The sequence below is a fragment of the Littorina saxatilis genome, linkage group LG14 (genome assembly GCF_037325665.1).
Source record: "Littorina saxatilis isolate snail1 linkage group LG14, US_GU_Lsax_2.0, whole genome shotgun sequence".
Lineage (NCBI taxonomy): Eukaryota > Metazoa > Mollusca > Gastropoda > Littorinimorpha > Littorinidae > Littorina > Littorina saxatilis.
Window position 1 is genome coordinate 12,677,645 of NC_090258.1, and position 22,450 is coordinate 12,700,094.

At 42.6% G+C, this 22,450-nt stretch overlaps 2 protein-coding genes across 4 annotated transcripts; both read left to right on the plus strand.

Moving 5' to 3' along the window:
- Positions 1-1,684: 1,684 nt before the first annotated feature.
- Positions 1,685-17,033, plus strand: LOC138947133 (uncharacterized). 3 transcript variants are annotated; one of them, XM_070318579.1, is made up of 7 exons: positions 1,685-2,428; positions 3,726-3,859; positions 4,026-4,171; positions 5,003-5,154; positions 14,206-14,334; positions 14,615-14,698; positions 16,729-17,033. In XM_070318579.1, the coding sequence occupies exons 3-7, from the start codon at positions 4,053-4,055 to the stop codon at positions 16,929-16,931; spliced, it is 687 nt and encodes a 228-aa protein (XP_070174680.1). In that variant the 5' UTR covers positions 1,685-2,428; positions 3,726-3,859; positions 4,026-4,052; the 3' UTR covers positions 16,932-17,033. The 3 variants fall into 3 exon arrangements, with proteins under 3 accessions (XP_070174680.1, XP_070174682.1, XP_070174681.1); XM_070318581.1 differs by lacking the exon at positions 4,026-4,171 and having other exon boundaries at positions 1,686-2,428; XM_070318580.1 differs by lacking the exon at positions 1,685-2,428 and having other exon boundaries at positions 3,635-3,859.
- Positions 17,034-20,010: 2,977 nt separating this feature from the next.
- Positions 20,011-21,403, plus strand: LOC138946730 (KRAB-A domain-containing protein 2-like). Its single transcript, XM_070318133.1, has 2 exons — positions 20,011-20,674; positions 21,206-21,403. Exons 1-2 carry the CDS (start codon positions 20,015-20,017, stop codon positions 21,401-21,403), a joined length of 858 nt encoding a protein of 285 aa, XP_070174234.1. The 5' UTR covers positions 20,011-20,014.
- Positions 21,404-22,450: the final 1,047 nt, after the last annotated feature.

The following is a 22,450-nucleotide window of genomic DNA, read 5'->3' on the forward strand; positions in this document are numbered from 1 at the left end:
TCAAAAAACAAAGTCAGAAACATTACCCGAAGGGAACACAAAAGTTAAGTCAAAACCCTACGACGTGTCAAGGATCTTTAAAATTCAAATCTTAACCCCTTGACTGCCTTATGACGGGTATACCCGTCATGCGCTTGTGCAGCCGCAGCGCCTTAGGACGAGTAAACCCGTCTTCTCCGTTCAGGAATTTTCCCAGAAATGCTACGTCACTGCTGACACACAAATAGCAGCCAATGGCTTGGTAGGATACCTCATTCTCATGAATAAACAGAAATGATGACGCGGTTTTGTGTCTGAAGGCTATTTTCGGCCTTGGCGGGCAGGAAATGGGAGAGAAAGCTCGACTCGTCAAAATGGCTAACGGTGACAGTCGACCGGGCCCTAGTAGGGAAAAACAAAGACGGACTGACGCTACAGGCGGTGCAAATGATTATGGATACTGACAGGGGAAGGGGGAGATCTTCTTTCGGACGATTCGTTGGAAACAGGTAGATGACAGTGATTATGATCCTTTCTTGGAGCAAGCAAAACAGCCACCTGTGTTTGATCCACAGGCACCAGAAGATGCGCCGGACTGATTTTTCAAAAGTTCATATTTAAACATCATTATAAGCCAAACTAATTATTATTTCCATGTTTAGACACTAAAAACAGATTCTTGGTTCAATTTCCTTTAAAAAATAACATAGGTTTTACTTACCTACCTACTGCCAGTTTGGAGCTAGAATTTTTTGTGAATTATTACACCCCGAACTCCAAAATTCCCTGGCAATCAGGAATGCACATAAGTAAGTTTTGATTGGCAGCGAAAGGGTTAAAATAAAGGCCAGACTCTCTTAAAAATCCAAAGAGAGCTGTAGAGCTGGTCTCCATAAAAATCTGTTTTAAAATAGAGGTGTCAAAATACTTCACTCGTAAATCATACAGATCAGTGCATTCAGTGAAAAAAATGTATCACAGTAAAACTATTATCACAGGTGTGGCACCATGGTGCCTTGGTAAAGAAGTGGCTCTCAGAGTGATAAAGCACCACAGGCTACGATAAATACAGCACCACATGCAATTATAAATACAGCATCACAGGCTATTATAAATACAGCATCACAGGCTATTATAAATACAGCAACACAGGCTATCATAAATACAGCATCACAGGCTATTATAAATACAGCATCACAGGCTATTATAAATACAGCAACACAGGCTATCATAAATACAGCATCACAGGCTATTATAAATACAGTAACACAGGCTATCATAAATACAGCATCACAGGCTTTTATAAATACAGTAACACAGGCTATCATAAATACAGCACCAAAGGCTATCATAAATACAGCATCACAGGCTATCATAAATACAGCACCAAAGGCTATCATGAATACAGCATCACAGGCTATTATAAATACAGTAACACAGGCTATAATAAATGCAGCACCACATACCAGTACATGGACAAAATCACTCCTGAAGAGTCAGCCAAAGTAATGAACATGGCGAGGAAGAAAGCAAAGATCCTTCGCAAGAAGCACAGGCAGCAGGAGAAATGTTTGCGCATCAAGATGCAGGAAAGGGTGCTCGAGAACGAGAACCAGAAAATCATCTCGAATAAAATGGAGGGCCTTGTCTGACAGATAGGGACAGCTCAAGTTAAGGATTCATTGGCTGGTAAAAATAGTTAGCCAATCAAATCACATTTCTTAAGATTCGCGCTCCAAAAAGGAGGGCGCGTAAGATAAGAATTCCGCCCTCCTATTTTACTCGCGCGTTGTCCAAAAACTTGGAATGGAAAGATTGTCGGAACGAAACCAGTCATTGCTTTCCAAAATGGCGTCGCACCAAGAAGTGGCGTTTTTGCGTGAGTACAAAGCAAAAATAACGCATTGTGCCAATTTGCTGATGTCTGGAAGTGCGTCACAGCAAGTGGTTGCAAGGTAAGTTTTGATATGAGATAACCTGATATCTGATAGGTATGTTATCGCAACACTGAAGTAGGCTTGTGTTGATCATTGATCCGCTGTTCATCAATACCGTCCCGAGGACACAGGGAGAAGGTAATGCAGACACAGCCAAGCGTTCATCTTCATCTTCATTCTACAAAAGAATGCATACAAGTACTACCCTGAGAGGGCACCAGGAGAAACAAATACAGGCCCAGCCCAGTTGTGACATCTACAAACAATCATTCTTCCCCGACACCATCCGCCTCTGGAACTCGCTGCTCACAGAGGCTGTCAATGCCCCATCTGTTGCTGCCGCAATGCTTGGTGTTTTTTGTCGGTCGGGCGCCTGTGCCGCCTTGCACGCTTTTCCAGGGTAAATGTGTTTTGCGTAGTTTCGCGCGAGATTCGGATATGCTCTAGAACGTCACTTGACACTTCGACTCGCAGTAAGACAGACCGGTCGGGTACTGTTTCGGACTTGAGAGGTATGAACAGCTTTCTATTGTTTGTTATTGCAACGTAACATGATTATGTTTTAATGTACCAAGGAGTGTTATTCTGTAAGCCTACTATTGAGGTAAAAGGAACGATATGGAGCTGTAACTTCTGCCGTGGAAATGTGCGTGGTAGAATGAGAGCTATTTTTGGTCTTGACCTTGACTTGTTGTGTTTTTATCGTCTTGGGTTCATGCGTAATTTTAACGTTGAATTGTTGCCTCGCCCCAGTGTGTATCGTTGTCTCGCTCCAATGTGTTCTCGCACCACTGGTTTGTTTAACCTAGATTTTATTCGTTGATGTATAGTTATTAGCATATATTTTGTGTTCTTCAGGAACCTGTGTGGGCAATCCCCATGCCTTTTCGTTGTTCGCTGCCATCACTAGGAGAAGACGAGTCTTTTACGGCCCTGTATGATTCGAAAATAAAGAAGTTTTACCATACATCCGTCTTGCGTCTGTGAGAGGCAGCGACACCATCCATTCAGTCCCGCCTTCAGGGCTTCCCTGAGCGAATGGATTCCACATTTAAATATATTTTTTTTCTCTGCAATGGCCTATAATTATCAGGAATACGAATGCGAAGCCGACTGGACGAAGAACAACGAAAAATGCGTCATAATGAATGATGATGTCGACTTGGATTATAGATTATTTAGAAGAAGAAAAAACCCATAATATATTTCTCTCTTCTTTTTCTTTGGATGTGGTGAAGAATAAGTTTTCTCTCTCCCTCTGCTTGTGAGTGTGTGTGTGTGTGTGTGTGTGTGTGTGTGTGTGTGTGTGTGTGTGTGTGTGTGTGTGTGTGTGTGTGTGTGTGTGTGTGTGTGTGTGTGTGTGTGTGTGTGTGTGTGTGTGTGTGTGTGTGTGTGTGTGTGTCTTCTTCTTCTTGTTGGTCCTGTGGTAACCGCGACTTAACCGAGGAATTAACTCCACATTGGGGGACTCTTTATGCACATGTCTGTGTTATGCTGGCGATCTTAAACATTTTTTAAAGCTAGTGGGTATTTACAGGTTAAACACATGGGTGTAGGGGGCCTACGCTATTGGGGGAAGGGGGAACCCATCCCCTCAAAGAAGTCTTGAAGGAGTGGATGGATGGGACAGAGTCGGCATCTTGAGGCAAGGGAGTTCCGGGTGCGGATGGCGTCAGGGAAGGAGTACTTGAACTCGTCGCAAGACGGTTGAGCTTGGATTCTTTTTTTGGGGGGGTATAACTATGACTTATTTAATGATGTATTCTGATTTCTTCCTGTCTAATACTTATTTATGATTATTCATTGTAGGTTGACATCATTGACCAAACAGTTGGAGGATGCAGCGACTGGTGCAGTCGTTGCTACCCATGTTTCTGACAGACTCCAGGAGTTAACAGCCGAACTCCTATTGAAGGCAAAAGCTGATTTCGCCCAGAACGTTGGTATGTAATGATATAATTATGTAAAATGCATTTAATATTAAAGGGGCATATGCAGTACTACATAGCTGTTGCTGGGGAAAAAATTAATTAAGGTACCACTACCCACGGAAAACCTAAAATCACACCTTTTGACATTATTTGATATCTATTATTACTGCTGTTCAAGGTACTGAGGGATTTAGACCACGAAGAAATGCAGCCGGCTTCCAAATCACCCAAGAACAATACAACTTTGCAGAGACTCAATGTCAGCGTGAAGGAAATGGCTCTTTCCATTGGTGTGTCAGAAAAAAGCATTAAGCGTCGACTGAGGTATGTTTCTGGACAGTGTCCTTTGATAGGTCTAATGAAACTTTACATAGGTGTAAAGAAACTTTAAATGCCCACGTTCACAGGATCCACAATATGATGGATGGATATATACTGCTTAACGTCCCTGACCCGAAGACATTAGGGACAGCCATCTACTATAGTCCAATGGGACGTCTCAATGACTGTTCCACGGTTGTCCTATGCCATGTCTCATAGCTCGAAACGATCCACATTGATTTAATGCACCGTGTAACGTTAAATCGTTAGCCGAAAGGTGAATTCTTGGTGTAGAAACTGATAACAGGAATATTATGACACAGGTATTATGCATCATCATCATGAATATGATGTCAAAGAGAACATGCTAGAACCCCTCTCTCTCTCTCTCTGGGGCGGGGACGTAGCTCAGTAGCCAGTTGGTCGCTATCAGCGTGGGTTCGATCCCCACGTTCGGCGAGAGATTTATTTCTTGTAGTCAACTTTGTGCACTCTCTTCGGTGTCCGAACACCCCCGTGTGCACACATGCGCACGAAAAAGATCCTACGTTCACAGCGAAAGTCTCAGGGCTTGGAAAACACGAAGACACGCATGCATCTCTCATCTCTGATTATCACGATCGTATTTCGATACTTTGACGAGACAAACCCAATGCTGGTGTGTTGAAGAAGACAGCCACAGCGGGCTTGTTCGAATCAAAGTATCACACCATCAAGATCAAGATTGAGAGATAACAATACTGTACATGCTTATTTGTCGTCTGCCACACAAATTTTTTTAATATATATTGGTACACAATATATTATAACATGTCTTACATTGTTTGATTTTAGAACCATGGGCCTGCAACAGAGCAAAAAGTACACGGTGATCTCCGATGAAGACTTATCGTCCAAGATCAGAGAGATCACCAACGAGAACAAACTCTGCGGTTACCGCACCATACATGTAGGCAAAACTAACAGCAAAGGGGATTGTGCTTCAGGTAAGCTGTTTGTATCTTTAAAGGGGTCATCCAGTCTGAAAGGCCTGAAGATAACGTTATCAATCGATATCATGTGTTAATTACCTCTACAGGGATCGCGTTAACGCAAGATTTGTGTGTATTTGACGCAATTTTATCAGCGCTGACGTGTTTTCCAAACTTGTATGCATCACGCGTACGCAACATGATTTGGTTCAAGTCTGTGATCACATTCTGTATCTGAACACTGAAACGTATAACTATAAGGGAAATGCGATCAAACCAAAGTCTAGGAATTCACTGTGCCGCCGGTTTTCTCCATACTTTGTCATGTGTTGCCAGAAAGCAGTAAGTCTGTGCTTTTTTTCCCTCCTCAGTGGTATTGCTGTTTTCTAACAACACATCTCTTTGGTAGCTGAATCTTGATCTTGATGGATTACGTTGACAGATCCCACTTCTGGTAATTATGTCAACGGAAAGGAAATCCGGGAGATCACTTTAAAAAAAGCAAAAAACTACAGAACTTCCATTCACACACTATGCACAAAATGTGCCATAATTTTGTGTCCTATCAATTCACACACCAGCTAAGACTAGGGGGACTGTGGCCCCATGCACCTATTTGACGCCCCGAAGTTCCCCAGAGCTATTCCCCAGAGTCATCGAAATAACCTTGATGTGTAGTGCAGAATAAAGAAGATGAAACACGACTATGGCTTCATAGTCTTGGCCACTTATAATCATTTGTTACGTTCGCTCGCAACATTGTCACAAGTGACGAAGAAAGCGTATTTGACAATTTTCTATGATATATTAAATCTGTGTCCTAGATCGATTTCTCGCTTCAGTGGGAAGCTTGTTTCATCTGCAAAAATTATCGTAGGAGCGTATGAAAATGTCAAGGTTGGAAGCAAAGACGGAAATGTGTGAGTGACATAATAATGTCATGATAACAATCGGGCAGAGTGAACAGCTTGATGATCGTAACCACTCAATGCAAGGATCTAGGATGTTGATAATTGACTGAGGTGACATAATATTATCATTCTGTCACTATTGGAACAAAAAGGTAAGTCCACCACAAGTCAGAGGTTTTCAATTGATATTTCGGCAACTAGGCCTTCGTCAGAATCTTTCTTTCTTTATTTGGTGTTTAACGTCGTTTTCAACCACGAAGGTTATATCGCGACTTCGTCAGAATACTAACTCGCATCAAATGGACAGTAATATTAACCTTTATGCCCAAACATGAGGGATTAGGTGTAAAGACACGCAAACCAACTTACATTCTGTCACTAATTTAGGCGCGCTCACTTATTTCGCCCTCCTTAACTGAGCGCTCCGTTTGGGCCCATTTGGCCTTTCATACAACGCATCTACCAAAGAAATATATCGACAAAGAAATTGAAATACTAATTGCGCTTTGGAGGGAGTTAAAATACTGTGAAGTGAACGGCACAGCTGATTTTGGACACAATCTACCTTGAGTCGGGTGGTTCACTATTATGACTTTCCACTGTCACTGACTACATTAGAAACTGTACACATCTGTACAAGATGTTTGTTCCAAATTAATTGGTGAAAGTCAACCAACGGCAAGCCGGACAATCGCACGAGTGATCGATGCTTTCCTGCAGCATTCCCTGAGTGGATTCGGATGACCAACTCACAATGAAGTACGAAGGACCAAAGACAAGATTTTTCACCAGCTCAACCTACCAAATGTGTTTGGATTCATTGATTGCACACATGTCTGCATTCAAGCACCAAGCGTTAAGGAGTAAGAGTATGTAAACAGAAAGCATTGTGTGCAACAATGGTCTAGCTGACTGGTACACTGTTTTTGCTCGAAAAGAAAGAGTCTTTCTGTGAAAATGTCTTCTTGTAGTCTGGTATATCAATGCGTAAATATTGTTTCATTTGTTGTATGTTTTTATATGCCATTGCGTTTTAATGAAAGATGAGTTTAATTTCGCAATACAAGACTGTTGCTCAAAATGCGATGCACCTGAAAGTACACTTCCATATGCAACAGAAGTGTACCGCAAGACAATCTTGTCTTCCGCAAGTTTTCCGCTAAATTGTAGGGTGGAAATTTGGGCAACAGTGGCATAGCTGTAAATAATCTTGTGTTCCCCAAAAATCCCATGTCAGTGTGGAAAGGAAATTCAGGCAACAGTGGATTATCAAATAAAATCAGTAGTTTTTCTTTTTCTACTGAATGTACTGGGACCATTTGTCACACAGACAAAGTCTGACACAAAATGTTTTTGTTTTGAAATTTTCGTGATGTTCTGTTTAACATAGGCATAGCTCTGCTCGTTCAAACTTTTGAAGTGAGCTGGCAAGGAATTTTTCAAAATGGCAGCTTTCCTGGTAAACCGTTGTTGCTCTAAAGCATCGATTTATGGTAATCTAAACGACAGAAACAGGTTTTTCATAATATCAAACTACTTGAGTACTTTTTGGATTTATTCCGGTGCCAAAAGTGTCTGCTACTTGCCTGGATACTTAGCCGATTTTCTAAATTGACTGTATTTTGCAGCGGCTGTCTAAGATGATGCTGCTGTAGCGGGAGAGCCCTACTAGCTCAGAGTTGCAGGTACTCAGTGACCCCACCTTCCTTCTAGTCACCCCCACCTTTCCTGTAGATACCCCCATCCCCTCCCTTACAGCCAGCCCACAGCGACCACAGAAGATTAGTACCGAGTCTTTGAGAGACTATAAAAGAGGCCGGCTCTGCGAGTCTCGTCAGTCAGCGCTGAATAAGTGCTTGCTCTCTTTCCCTCGTCTTTTTCTCTCTCTTTCTTACACGCTGCACAAGTGTGTACTCTGTCTCTGTTTCGTAGTTTGTTTGTTGTCTCTCAGCGTTGAACAAATGCTGTGTGTCTTGCTTGATCGTTGTCTCTCAGCGTTGAACAAATGCTGTGTGTCTTGCTTCAGTGATCGTTGTCTTTCAGCGTTGCATTTAAATGCTGAACGTTTGCATGTTCGTTCTGTCTTTCAGTGTTGAGTCTACGTGTTGTCGCCGTGTCTGTCTTGTGTGTGAAACAGAGCCAGCAGGAACGAGATAGGCATACATAAGAAAGGAGCCGTAGGTGTTAGTTATTAATCGGAGTTAGGGTAAACGCTAGGTAAGACTGATTGAAGGATTGTTTGGTGCTTTGTTTGATGGGTTTGTTTACTTGCTTTTCATGTAATATAGTGTAAAATAAAACCTTGTAACTGTTTCCTATGAGTTATGGTGAACATCACTGTACGTACGAGAGGTGAGCGTGAACATGCGTGTGTCGGTGAACGAACGTAAGTGTGTGAGCTTGCTTTCGTGTCATGTATTGTAACTTCTGCCTCTCCTTGACTGTTGTCCTGTAAACATGTGTTGTTAAAACTGTACTGTACGTGGCAAACTCTAACATCCAAAACACACATCACAATATTTATGTAACGCACAGTCTAGATCACTAAGAAACACACAGGGTTTCCTCTGAATACCGAGGTCGGCTAGTATTGTAGGCACATGTATTGAACACAACGCGAGGCATAGACTAGACTGATTGTGCAGCTACATTACAATAGGGCCAGAGTAAAGGTGAGATAAAGAGTTGCTCTCCTCGGCAATCTTCAGCCTCCCCCTGAGAACAATTAATGAGGATACGGACCCTCTCTAGGGCTCCGGTTACAAATTGATGCCGTGACCCAGGATTTTTTGTGTTTCCTTTCAAAATCATCCCGTGACAGCCGGCAGGATTTTGTTAGTGTCTAGGTTACAAAAGAGGTGTTTTGCGATTGTTAGAGTTTTGCAGAAGCGTTTTCATTCGTACAGTTGTGTTTTGTGTGTTCTTGTGACTTGGCAAGATGTGTGTTGTTTTAGGCTTTCTTTGGCTGTTGGTGCCAAGTTGGTTGTTGTGGAACGTTCGTATTCCAAAATGGGTGAAAATAAGAGGTTTGAGACGTACGTCTAACTATTCTAGCAGCAGCGAAGAAGAAAGCTCGTTCAGCAGATGCAGTTGTCTGTGTTCGAGGAAACTGGAAAACAAAGATGAAGAACACCGTAGAAACATCGCTGAGCAAAGAACGCGGGATGGTGAGATATTGAAAGTTTTGACAACTCTAAGTGAACAGGTAGCTGTGACCCTGGAAAAACTGTCGAAAATCTGGTAGAGAGGGACACAGAGTTAGAAACATGGATTCAGTCACTTGTTACAGATGTGGTTCCAAGGGCCACTACTCTAGAGACTGCCCGAAACAGGGACCCAGAGACAATGGGCAAGGCACTAAAGTAAACAGGCCAGGCAGTCAGGGAAGTGATTAGCGTGGTCGCGCGACTCCCAGACTCAGCCCGAGCGCAAACACAGGGAGATAAAGGACCGATTAGGGTTATTGTCCAAGCAACAGGTGCAGTTTCACTTGCCGTCCACTAAGGAAGGGGAACTGTGTTGGTGTGTTGGTGTGTATAAATAAAGACTGAATGCTTTATGGTCAGAGTTTTAGAAAGTTGGGATAAGTGCTGTTAGCTTTCCGCACAGTGATGTGGTTGGAAGTATAGTGGACCGGGAGGTATAGTAATGGTAGATCGTTCATAGAATACTTCGTCTTTGTTGGATTTTGGCAGAGAGCTCTTTGGTGATAGGTGTTGAAGAGAGAAGTGACTGACACATGTGCAAGGGTACAGATGTGTGACACTGTCGTTTTCCTGCCTAGTTCTGAGGCGTTTGCGAGAGGTTTTCTTGTTCAGTCTAGTGTTGTACGAAGTTGACGGCTCGTTGGAAGGCCAAGACAGTAAAACTGAAAGGAAGTTTGAAGTTCCAAGTGTTTGGTATAAGTGATAAGTGAGTTAGGATTTTGATAGAGAAGCCAAGCAGACGTTGTTATTGTATTTGTATAAACTGCCGTTACTTTGAATTCATTGCCGCGAGGTGGTGAAGGATAAGATTAAGAGATGGTTCATTCTGCGAGGGAGACACCTTGACATTTCGTGTGTTATGTCGAGGGTCCCGTAGAGGAGTTGTCAGAGAGAAGAGTGGAGTCTGTTGTCAGAAACATGAGTAGTGACTTGTAGTGATGCGAGTTTCCTAAGCCTAGCCGACAGGGGATCGGAGGTCGATGTTAACACTATTCAGCGGGGGGTATACAGTGTAGTGGTCAGGACAGATAAGGCGGCCGAGGAAACCCCTTATAAATACTGTTCAGTCTGCTACATGTTATCCTGGTGTGCGGGAGGCAGTCGCTTGGTACATCTCTAGCGGTAGAGAAAGGGAAGGAACGAGGTGGTTCAGACAGCGAAATGACAGAGCCGAGATCCGGGTGTCAACGGGTCTGATGATCACAGTTTCCTTTGGTATCTTGCGAGGTCAGTAGTTCTGCACAAGTGACCGGACCGCCGGGTTTTCTGGATGGTCTCATGAGGAGTTGGCCGGTTATGCTCCAACAGGGGGATCTAGTAACATATTCTCTTGACTCTGTTTCAGCGAGGAAATGGGAGACATAACTCTTAAGAATGACGTTTTACAGTGCAGCAGCTCAGCTATCAGAACATTTTTAATACAGTGGGATAATTTGTGGAAAGAGGAAAAGGTCACTGAGTTTGAGGCAGAAAAAAAAAAGGGAGTACGGATTAGGTAACAGTGTAACTGAGAAGCTGTAATCGATCGTGGTTTGTAAGAGAACCGAGGCTCTTATGTATATGTTTGTGAAACAAGCCACATGTAAAGAGGGCTTGAAGTAAGGAAGGAACTTTAATGTGTACGCCTTATTGAGAAGAGCAGAAGACGTGTCATCAAGCGGTTCCGGGTCTGTTGTCTACATAGGAGGCACAATGCTGAAAAGTATGGTTGCTATCCTACCAACCCCCAAAGCAGCCCAGTGTTCTACCCAGTGACGTGGGTGCAGTCCCGACCACACGCCGTGATGAGGACGTGACGCCCCGCCCGCGACAGAGCGACGAGCAGCCATGAGAGTGGGATGTCACCCTGGACTGATGAACTCAGCCCTTGAAGAGTTTGGCCGAATGACGTCATCACCACCGCCATCGCCCTCTTTAGCAGAGAACAGTCATCGCTTCAAAATCGAGGTACCAAGTGTAACGTTGTAAGGGTGCAGTCGAAGGCTCTTTTGACGGCCCTACCTCTTCGCGTTACAACTACGGTAAACGCGTAGTTCAAGTTTCGGTTGTGAGTCATGATGTTCAGGAATAATTGTATGGTATACGCAATGAGATTTTGTACATTTTTTCAATTGTGTCAGTGTCACATTCTGGAGACACTTATGCCATTAAAACCTAAGCGGGGTTGTCATGAACTGCTGATGTTTTAAAGAGCTGTTTTTGTATTTGTGTGAAATTAACATGATTTAAATTTTTTGAATGATCGTTTACTCGGTAGGCTGAATTTGACTGATTCAGCTAATGAACAATGCTATTGTACTAGCCTTCAACTGGGCTAAATAATGTCTTGCACATAAAACTCGCGAGTGTATCGTAACCCATGTGTATTGTTGCGATTTTTCCCCATTTTCATCACATATTATTTCTGGAGATCAGTAAAGTCTGAGTAGTAGTCGGTTAAAAGTCCAAAGTTAAGCCCTCAGTGCCATTGGCCCGTAAAGCTACCTATTTACGATTTAGGCGCAGAAACCCCTACAATTGATGAATGGGAATTATAGTTGACACATATATTTTGGGTAATGAACTCGTATCCAACTCATGACGTGGTGATATAGTAAGAGGCCTTTACTGTAAAGCCGTTTGTTTGTTTGTTTATTTGTTGCTTAACGTCCAGCCGACTACGCAGAGCCATATCAGGACGAGGAAGGGGGGGATGAAGGGGGCCACTTGTCAAGCGATTCCTGTTTACAAATGCACTAACCCATTACTTGTGTCCCAGCAGGCTTTAGTAAAACTAAATTAATACCTACTGGAAGATTACCAGTTTCCAGTATGTTAAAATAGGCTTAACCTATCTACTGCTGGACTTACATCAGAACACTAACAGATTAAACTATACATGAATCGCGAGACAAGCGGCAAGAGAAGAGATTTTTGGAAAAAATACAGGTGAATGAGCAAGAAGGCAGAAAAAAGAAAAGAATTCATGAAGAAAAAGAGAGCATGACAGGAAAGAGGAACCAAAAATCTACCTAACAGCAAACTAGAAAGCTCCTGCGGTTCCAAAAACAGGAGGGGCCTTTAATTTCATAACCGCAGTGCCCCACTGCGGGACTGTAAAGCCGTGAGCGAGAGTTTTTTTGTGAGTATTAAGCTTGTGCATACAAGAGCGCACATTGACTTGAAAGAGAAATCCTATATTATCAACTAAACGGATTGATGGGGATAAAGGTTGCATTTTTGTATGGTAGTGTTGACATTGTGTTACTTTTTCTCTGTGGAGAAAATTGACTGATCAAGATTGGATTTTTGCTGTAGTTGTGTTTGGGTTGTTTTCCCATGGATATGCAGCATTGTCTGATTGCCAAAATATTGTCTAATAAAAACGGGTTCGATTGTTGATGATGTTGCTGTGTTTAAACATGTATTATTTTGATTTTGTGGATGCATTTATTGATGTCTAGTCATTTGTTTTTGACTAATGTGAGGGCACATTATGTCTAAGGAGGGGGGAGTGTAGCGGGAGAGCCCTACTAGCTCAGAGTTGCAGGTACTCAGTGACCCCACCTTCCTTCTAGTCACCCCCACCTTTCCTGTAGATACCCCCATCCCCTCCCTTACAGCCAGCCCACAGCGATCACAGAAGATTAGTACCGAGTCTTTGAGAGACTATAAAAGAGGCCGGCTCTGCGAGTCTCGTCAGTCAGCGCTGAATAAGTGCTTGCTCTCTTTCCCTCGTCTTTTTCTCTCTCTTTCTTACACGCTGCACAAGTGTGTACTCTGTCTCTGTTTCGTAGTTTGTTTGTTGTCTCTCAGCGTTGAACAAATGCTGTGTGTTTTGCTTGTTTGTTGTCTCTCAGCGTTGAACAAATGCTGTGTGTTTTGCTTGTTTGTTGTCTCTCAGCGTTGAACAAATGCTGTGTGTCTTGCTTGTTTGTTGTCTCTCAGCGTTGAACAAATGCTGTGTGTTTTGCTTGTTTGTCAAGTTGTCTCTCAGCGTTGAACAAATGCTGTGTGTTTTGCTTGTTTGTTGTCTCTCAGCGTTGAACAAATGCTGTGTGTTTTGCTTGTTTGTTGTCTCTCAGCGTTGAACAAATGCTGTGTGTCTTGCTTGATCGTTGTCTCTCAGCGTTGAACAAATGCTGTGTGTCTTGCTTCAGTGATCGTTGTCTTTCAGCGTTGCATTTAAATGCTGAACGTTTGCATGTTCGTTCTGTCTTTCAGTGTTGAGTCTACGTGTTGTCGCCGTGTCTGTCTTGTGTGTGAAACAGAGCCAGCAGGAACGAGATAGGCATACATAAGAAAGGAGCCGTAGGTGTTAGTTATTAATCGGAGTTAGGGTAAACGCTAGGTAAGACTGATTGAAGGATTGTTTGGTGCTTTGTTTGATGGGTTTGTTTACTTGCTTTTCATGTAATATAGTGTAAAATAAAACCTTGTAACTGTTTCCTATGAGTTATGGTGAACATCACTGTACGTACGAGAGGTGAGCGTGAACATGCGTGTGTCGGTGAACGAACGTAAGTGTGTGAGCTTGCTTTCGTGTCATGTATTGTAACTTCTGCCTCTCCTTGACTGTTGTCCTGTAAACATGTGTTGTTAAAACTGTACTGTACGTGGCAAACTCTAACATCCAAAACACACATCACAATATTTATGTAACGCACAGTCTAGATCACTAAGAAACACACAGGGTTTCCTCTGAATACCGAGGTCGGCTAGTATTGTAGGCACATGTATTGAACACAACGCGAGGCATAGACTAGACTGATTGTGCAGCTACATTACAATAGGGCCAGAGTAAAGGTGAGATAAAGAGTTGCTCTCCTCGGCAATCTTCAGCCTCCCCCTGAGAACAATTAATGAGGATACGGACCCTCTCTAGGGCTCCGGTTACACTGCGCAAGAAGAGGTGGCTGTTGTTGCTGAGCAAGATGAGGAAGATTTTCTAAATTGACTGTATTTTGCAGCGGCTGTCCAAGATGATGCCGCGCAAGACGAAGTGGCTGTCGCTCAACGAGATCTGGATGACATTGCAATGCATGATGCGGATGCCTTGGTCCTGCAAGATGACGCGGAGGCACAGCAGAGAACAACAGGTTTGTTTTCCTGTCGCTTAACACCCAGTCAATCATTTACTGAAATTTAAACGACAGGAACATGTTTTTCATAATATCAAACTACTTGTGTACTATTTGGATTTGTTCCTGTGCCAAAAGCATAGATCGGCTGCTCGCCTATACTGTACATGAGCAGATAACGACAGGTTTTGTCTTTATGTTGCTTTACTTACGCCCATTCAATCATGCAGGGTAAACGACAGTTACAGGTTTTTCAAAATGTTACATTTGTTATTGTATTTTTATCTTATTGTTTCAGATGCCACAAACGGCCAACGCGACGTTGCGAATGTGACGGTGAACACCTGTATTGTCGTGAAGTACCCAGACCGACATTATCCAGGTAAACATGCCTTGTTACACTCAATGAAAAGGAAATTGTTTTCGAGAAGGTTCGGGAACATCACACAACTCTCAACACATTTACTTTACTGCCAAGGTGCCTTGCTAGAACAGCTGCTGCAATGTAAATTTTAAAATCATTGTTTTGACTTGGTTGGGGATCGAACCCCCAACATTCGAGGAGGAAGCTTTATCGGGACAAGAACAATACTGGGCTAAATGTGCAAAATAAGTTGCTTCCATTTTAGCCAACTTTTCCAAAAATATTTAACGCATAATTTTTAATTTCATTTAAGGTTAAGTCATCTTATGTCACGATTTAGTGACATGGATCAAGAAAGTGTCACTCTGTGGGGTGCCTTCTCTTGGTCAATTGCGATAGAAAGCGCCTGTGCTTTCTGTCAACGGTTGTGGTTTTTGCTGACAGCGCATAACGAACACGGATATTTTGTGTTGCACGGATTTCACGGGGGTGATTTCTGCTGTCGAGGCAGAATTGTCGATAACTGAACTGGGGTATGTGACAGGGTTAGTCACGTGATTTCGTCAAGGTTGTCTGTCTGAGACATGTTAACTGGACACTCGAGAACTCAGCGCTGGGGAGAACGGTCGGTGTCTTATATTTCCTGCGAGTTTGATGGACTTCATCGCTTTGATTTCTGCATTGATATTCAACGCGCCGCTCTGCATATGTACAGGAGGGCTTCAGGAAAACTTCAGTTTGAGACCACTTTCTCTCCGTTCACATGCGGTCTGACGTAACGGGTCGTCAATTTCTCTTCGCTGTGCGGGCAAGAAATTTCACCGCATAAAGGATTCGGCAAGAGGGTGAATGGGGTATCGCTGTTGACGAACAGGTGCCATTCAAAGGAGGAAGCGGTTTTTGCTTCAATGAGAGTGCTACCAACATAGGCTTTTGAGGTAATAAATCATTATTTAACGCTGTTGACGAGTCTGTGTTTGTGGAATGAAATACTCTCTGTTGTTCTTTCCAGGTTAGCGCATAATTTGCTCTTTGTGACGCTAAAATACTAATCTGTATATGGTTTTTGGAGATATGGAGAGAAGGAAGGAAAATAGCTGATTTGTTGTTGTAAAGGTCCGTTTGTGCAGGCCCACGTGCTCGATGAGATATATGTAAAGATGACATGTTTAAAGGTAGAGGTTGAGGGGAGCTTGGCATGTTTAGTGCACCGATGCTTTTTGTTGCAGCCTTTCTTCATTTCTACCTACAACTGTTGCTGGCTGTTTTTTGCTGCCTATCTGCGGGACGCTGTTATCTGCGGACGCTGTAACCAGATCGTGTGATGTAACCAGCTAACCGGCTAACCAGCGACTGAGTGAGGCGCCTGATGTCTCCACTTTTCCCTGCTTCGTAGCCACGCCAGACGGCACTACATTCTACGGAGCAGTTGTGGAGACTATGAACTAATTACAGGCCGTCCACTCAGTGGCACAACAAAGCTAAGTGCACCATGTTTTATGCACCCTTCATACCACCTGGTCATCCATTATATTTATGATTATACTCGAGTGGTGACAGCGTGGGGTTTGTGACACCTGCATAAATTAGCACTTTTGGCAGATCAGCTATATATTTCTTAACTATACACGGGATCAGCGTGTTACTATAATTTTCTACACTTAACTGACATTTGTTGTCAGTGATCACTTGTTTTTACGTTTTGAACGTAAAGAGAACATATTTTGAGTGAAGTCTCGAGGGAGGTGGCGAGTTATTACATAAACAGGCGTCTGAAACTTATACTTTTGTTGATTCTATCTATTTGTATGACTGCGGGAGTGGATCGTGGTGTGGTTAGTTAGTTAGAAGTAACTAACCATTCATTATAAATCACCTTATGTGATATATTGAAAAGTGACATCTTATTTAGCCCAGAATTGTTTTTATCCAAGTTTAGCTCTAAGCTGTCGATGGGTGAGGAATCAATTATTTTGTTTACACTTTTTAACATTCATATTTTGCAGGAATAGAAGTTGTCAGCATGTTTCTGTTTTGTGTACGTGCAGGAGTCGTCACTGCGGTCCATGCCAATGAGCTCCAAGTGCGGTTTCTCAAACCGCATGCCACAAACGCGGAAGTATTCCTCCACCCTGACATTGACGATGTGCAGCTGGTGGGGAACGACATGGTGGTTGCTACTCACGTCACTCTCATACCGCGTGGAAGAAGCTGTCGAGAATGGACAGTCGACGGCTTCAAGTTCTCCTGAATTTATTTAAACCGAACGTTTTGTTAAATATACATGTGCACAAATGTTTCTAGAAGGTGTTGTGTTTTGCCCAATCAGTATTCATGACTTAAATAAAACTCAAAAGACGTTTTCATTTGTTTGCTTTGTTTAAAAATTATTCTTCATGATTTTGGTGTCACGTGTAATGCTGTTGTTAATTATCTACAATTAACTGTAGTCAAAACCCAAGCAGCAAAATAATGTTCTACATGCTGTGCTATAGTGCAAGGGTCATTAGCAAACATGCTGTGGTGTTACGGGAATGCTGGTCTTTGTCTTAACTGTGTCTATGGTATTGTCAGCACCTCTCTTTAACAGCGTTACGGTGTCACAGTAAACGCCTCGCCCCACACCCAAAACCTTAATCGCTTTTTTATTTCCTATATGTCTAATGAACATTGTTTATCAAGGACTTCAACAACAGGTATAGTTTGTTTCAAGAACAAAAGGCATTTTAACCATAATAACAGAAAGGTGTCACAGTGTAACGCTGTCATCGGTGGGCGAGTAGTGCACTTTAATCCCACATTTGTGAAGATCCATGCCAGGTACTGCTATTTTGAAAAGCTTTCCATAATCTGCAACATCGGGGCTCTTGAAAAATAACTAAAAACAGACAATTCCAGACAATTGAACATTGGTTCCACTTTCCTGGTTTTGGTAACCAAGAGGGGAGAACAACTCAACTGGAAAGCAACCAGAACAACGGCCTTTCTTCTTTCTTTATTTGGTGTTTAACGTCGTTTTCAACCACGAAGGTTATATCGCGACGAGAACAACGGCCTACTCAAAGCAGTTCTTCATGACCTGAATGTTGACCACTACCTTGCAGGAGCAAAAGCACTCGGGCTTGTCTCTCGATTTGTTACAGGCCCCTTGTGGTCTCTACTTGAAGCAAAAGATGTTCACATTTTTCAAATGAACAACTTCTACAGGCTCCTCGTGGAAAAGTTGGACTACGCTGCAGCTCACCTTGAAGAGTTCATGCATGGAGATGTCTTGGTCTTCGAAGAAGCAACAGTTCTTAAGGCGGATGTCATGATGGACGCTCTACTGGAACCTTGGGAGCATGACGACAAAGTTCAAGTCTGTCTTAGCGTGATCCTCCCAGCTCTGGCCATGGTGACTAAGAAGTTGTTCAAAGACCACCTGCCCGGAGGGAGATGGGAAAATGTTACAGATGAGATGAAAGAAAAGTGCAGGGGAACTCACAAACATAACAAATTTGCAGAGTCAGTCTTTGGGTACTTGGATCACCTGCTGGGAAAGAGTCCCAACATCTCTGCCCTGTCAGCCGAAGCGTACCTGATGTTCCTCTCGAACAGAACACTTACGTGGCTACAAAGCAAATGTGATGAAGATCGAAAGAAGCTGATCGAAGACGCACGGAAACAAGCCCCTTCAACAAAGAAGACCTTCAAAGACAGACAAGCAGAAATCTTTCTTTTCTTTATTTGGTGTTTAACGTCGTTTTGCAACCACGAAGGTTATATCGCGACGGGACAAGCAGAAATCAAACGACGACACCTAATTGCTCTGGAGGAGGCGGCCCGGAAACATGAACAGCAGAAAAGACAGAGGCTGATCACTCTCGAAAAGTACACGTCGGCCATTGTCCACTTCGGCTTGTGGCAATCAGAAACTCAAGTGGATGAAACCTTGATGACCCTTCCGACAATAAAGGAGAAAAAAGACGCACTCAAAGCACAGCTCAATTTCCGACAGCATCTTTTGAAACAAGAAAAAAAGTCCATCACCGAATTCACCAACGTCTTCGCGTTCACCAAGAAAGTCGATCAGAAAACAGTGGAGTGTGGTGTTGAAGAACTGGCAGGAAAAGTCAAGGCTCTCATCAGGCAGTCTTTCACCATTCCCATAGCTCCCCCTTCAGACAATGTCCCCGTTCTTGTAGGCAAGATGGTGCTGCACAAGTTTCTTGAGGGAGGTGAAGAAGATGGTAGACCTGGCATGTCCTACCAAGGCAAAGTCATTTCACAGGTATAAAGCATGTAAACATTAAGGCTTTTAAACAAGTTTTTTGTTTGTTTGTTTTGTGTGTGTGTGTGGGTTTTTTTTTTTGGGGGGTGTATGTGTAGATGCTTTTGGTGTTATATATGTTACAGGGAATAACAAAATTTAGGGAATAAGCTTAATCACTTAAATTTTAAGGGAATAGGCTTATTCCCTGTTTCAACTGGGGAGTAAGCTTATTCCCTAAAAAAATCAGGGATTTAGCTTGTACCCTGAAATGGGAGATCATTTTTTTTGGCTTATTCCCTGATTAGTTTGAAACACACAAACAGAAAGACGTGTACATTTTATCATAAATAAATTCGATATCAGTGAGCTTTGATCATTCTTTAAAACCATCTTTTGCTTGGAAATGAGTTCTTTCTTGACTTTTACTCACTCTCTTGATAAATACAGAATGATTTCGTGAACTGTTGTCGGTGTTTGTGTTTTGATTTTTCCTCGGGCAGATTCAGTTCAATTGAAAAAGTCAGTCGAGTCTGTGATTCATATCAAGCAACATGGACGCGAAAGAACAAGTATTTCTTGAGGAAGTGCTAAAAAATAAGGACAAAGCAAATAGATTACTTATGACCAGAGATGAGTACCACAGAATTTTAGATGAAGTGAAGGAAGCAGCAGCGACAACAGCTACTAAAACCCAACATCAAAGGCACCTTCTAAGAAGGTATGAAATTCTTACCTGTGGGCAAGTATCCAAACTCGTTCTAAAGCGAAAGGACGAAACTGAGCAACCTAAACACTTCATATTTGTTGAGGAAATGTACGATGTTTTAAAGCGCATCCATGTTGTCACTGGCCATGGTGGCCGTGATAAAATGTTGAAAGAGGCTGGGAAAAAGTATGCAAACATAACAGAGGCCAGTGTCACTTTGTTCAAGTCTTTGTGCGTTCAGTGTCAGGAAAAAAAAAGAAGACCTACGATTAAAGGCATTGTTGTAAAGCCTCTCCTGTCAAAGTCGTTTGGATCAAGATCTCAAGTGGATTTAATTGACTATCAGTCACTTAAACAGGGAGGATACTCATAGGTTATGGTCTACCAGGAACATCTTACCAAGTTTTGCGTGCTTAGAGCCCTTACAACAAAACGAGCAGCAGAGGTGGCATACCAACTTTTAGACATTTTCCTTCTCTTCGGAGCCCCGCAAATTCTTCAAAGTGACAACGGTGCCGAGTTTTGTGCCAAAGTCATCACTGAGCTAAAAGAATTGTGGCCTGATTTGGTTCTTGTCCACGGGAAGCCCCGACATCCCCAGTCACAGGGGTCTGTTGAAAGAGCAAATTCCGACATTAAGGACATGATGACAACTTGGATGGCCGACAACAGCACAACAAACTGGACAGTGGGTTTGAAGTTTGTACAATTTCAAAAGAACAATAGCTATCACTCAGGTATAAAGCAAACACCATTTGCTGCATTGTTCGGTGCTGATGCCAAAATCGGGCTTACTTCAAGCAGCATCCCAAATGAAGTTCTTCAACGACTGCAAAGTGAGGATGACCTGCAGGCTGCTCTGGGATCTCCAGAGGCTGGATCCTCAACGCTCATGCTGGGATCTCCAGAGGCTGCACCCTCAACGACCGTGCTGGGATCTCCAGAGGCTGCATCCTCAACAATCGTGCTGGGATCTCCAGAGGCTGCACCCTCAACGATCGTGCCTGGACTTCCAACGTCCTTACTACAGCATGAGGTAAGCTGCTTATTTACTCTCTCTCTCTCTCTCTCTCTCTCTCTCTCTCTCTCTCTCTCTGTTTCATTATTTTCCTCAGATATAAGAGAGGTTTGCCCTGAAATGGGGCAGGAGTCTGGGGGCAACGGCCACATTCAGTAACCGACGTAGAAAACAATGCAGTATGCCTGAAAAAAACACTAAGCATTTAGATTACAATATACATATTTTACAGAGAGAGAGAGAGAGAGGAGAGAGAGAGAGAGAGAGAGATGCATGAGACAGGAAGAGTTGCATGAGAGAGAGAGAGAGCGAGAGAGAGAGAGAGAGAGAGATGCATGAGACAGGAAGAGTTGCATGAGAGAGAGAGAGAGAGAGAGAGAGATTTGTGGGTTGGGGGGAGGGATGGGGGGGGGGGGGTCGCCTTTATTTCAGAAAAATGTTCGTCACCTTATAATTATATTCCATAATAATTTATTCGCCATAAAACAATATATCCAAAATTAGTCTTTTGGCATGTCATCATTTCCAAGTGAATAATTGTTATTTCAGGTCATGGACTTCGAGCCAGGATCTTCAACGCCACCATCGGGACGTTCAACCCCAGGACATTTAACGCCAGCATCAGGACGTTCAACCCCAGGACCTTCAACGTCAGCATCAGGACGTTCAACCCCGGGACCTTCAACGTCAGCATACATGCATTCACAATTGCAGTCACATTTCTTATTCCTTTTAATTCTCTCGTAATTCTCACTGTTCTCTTTGTTGTATTGCCCTTGTGATCATTGTGTGCACTTTTTGGATTATTTTTGCTTGTTGAAGACAATTGTTTAACAGGAAACAGGACATTTATCATATTTCCATTCTTTACACTTCTTGGACAAAAGTTATACACACAACACAGTTTCTATTGAATATCTGCCTGGTATTTTTCTAGGTACCTGGCTACCCGGCGTGGTACAACATCATCTATGACTGTGAGGGAGACGACCCAGCCGTGTACACATACAAGCTGATTGACGACTGGAGACAGGGCAACTTGCAGCTCCTAATTTAACCTCATGTTGGCAGTTTCTTGTGTTGTATATTGTTCAACATCTGCAGTCTTTTTTGCTGTGTTTGACTGTGCTTGATTGTACCTTGTCGCGCCCTCTAACTTTAGCAAATATGTGTATTCGATGTTTCGTATTTGGTACCCAATAATGTACATAGAATATATAGATTCAATGCCTAGAAAAAAAAATCTTCTTTAAAATAAATTATGGCATTGATGAATCAGCTGTATATTGTTATAACTGGTATGGCATTGACGAATTAGCTCTACATTATCCAACTGTCCCGTGCACCAACTATCCCCAAAAAGCAGTCACATTTTGTCATCGACATCGTTGCTGTGATCCCTAGATCGGTATAATGAGCATAACTTTTGATGTATTTGAGATATCATTTTGAAATGTGCTGCATTTTGTTTCTCATGATCAGACCTTTTGTTTGATATATAATAACATAACTTTTGTTTTGGGTAAAATAACCATGCTCTTACACTTCCTGTCCTCATATTTTGGCAACACATCATCGTGACCCCAATATTAGTATAACAAGCATAACTTTTGAACGAATTAAGATATCACTTTGAAATTTGCTGCGTTTTGTTTCTCATGATCAGACCTTTCATTTGATATATAATAATGTCACTTTTGTTTATAAGCAAAAAATCATCCGACCTGGTTAACAGAATCTTCCCAAAGTTGAATGCGCTAGAAGAAAAGGAAGTGTTTACGTGCCAGCATGTCT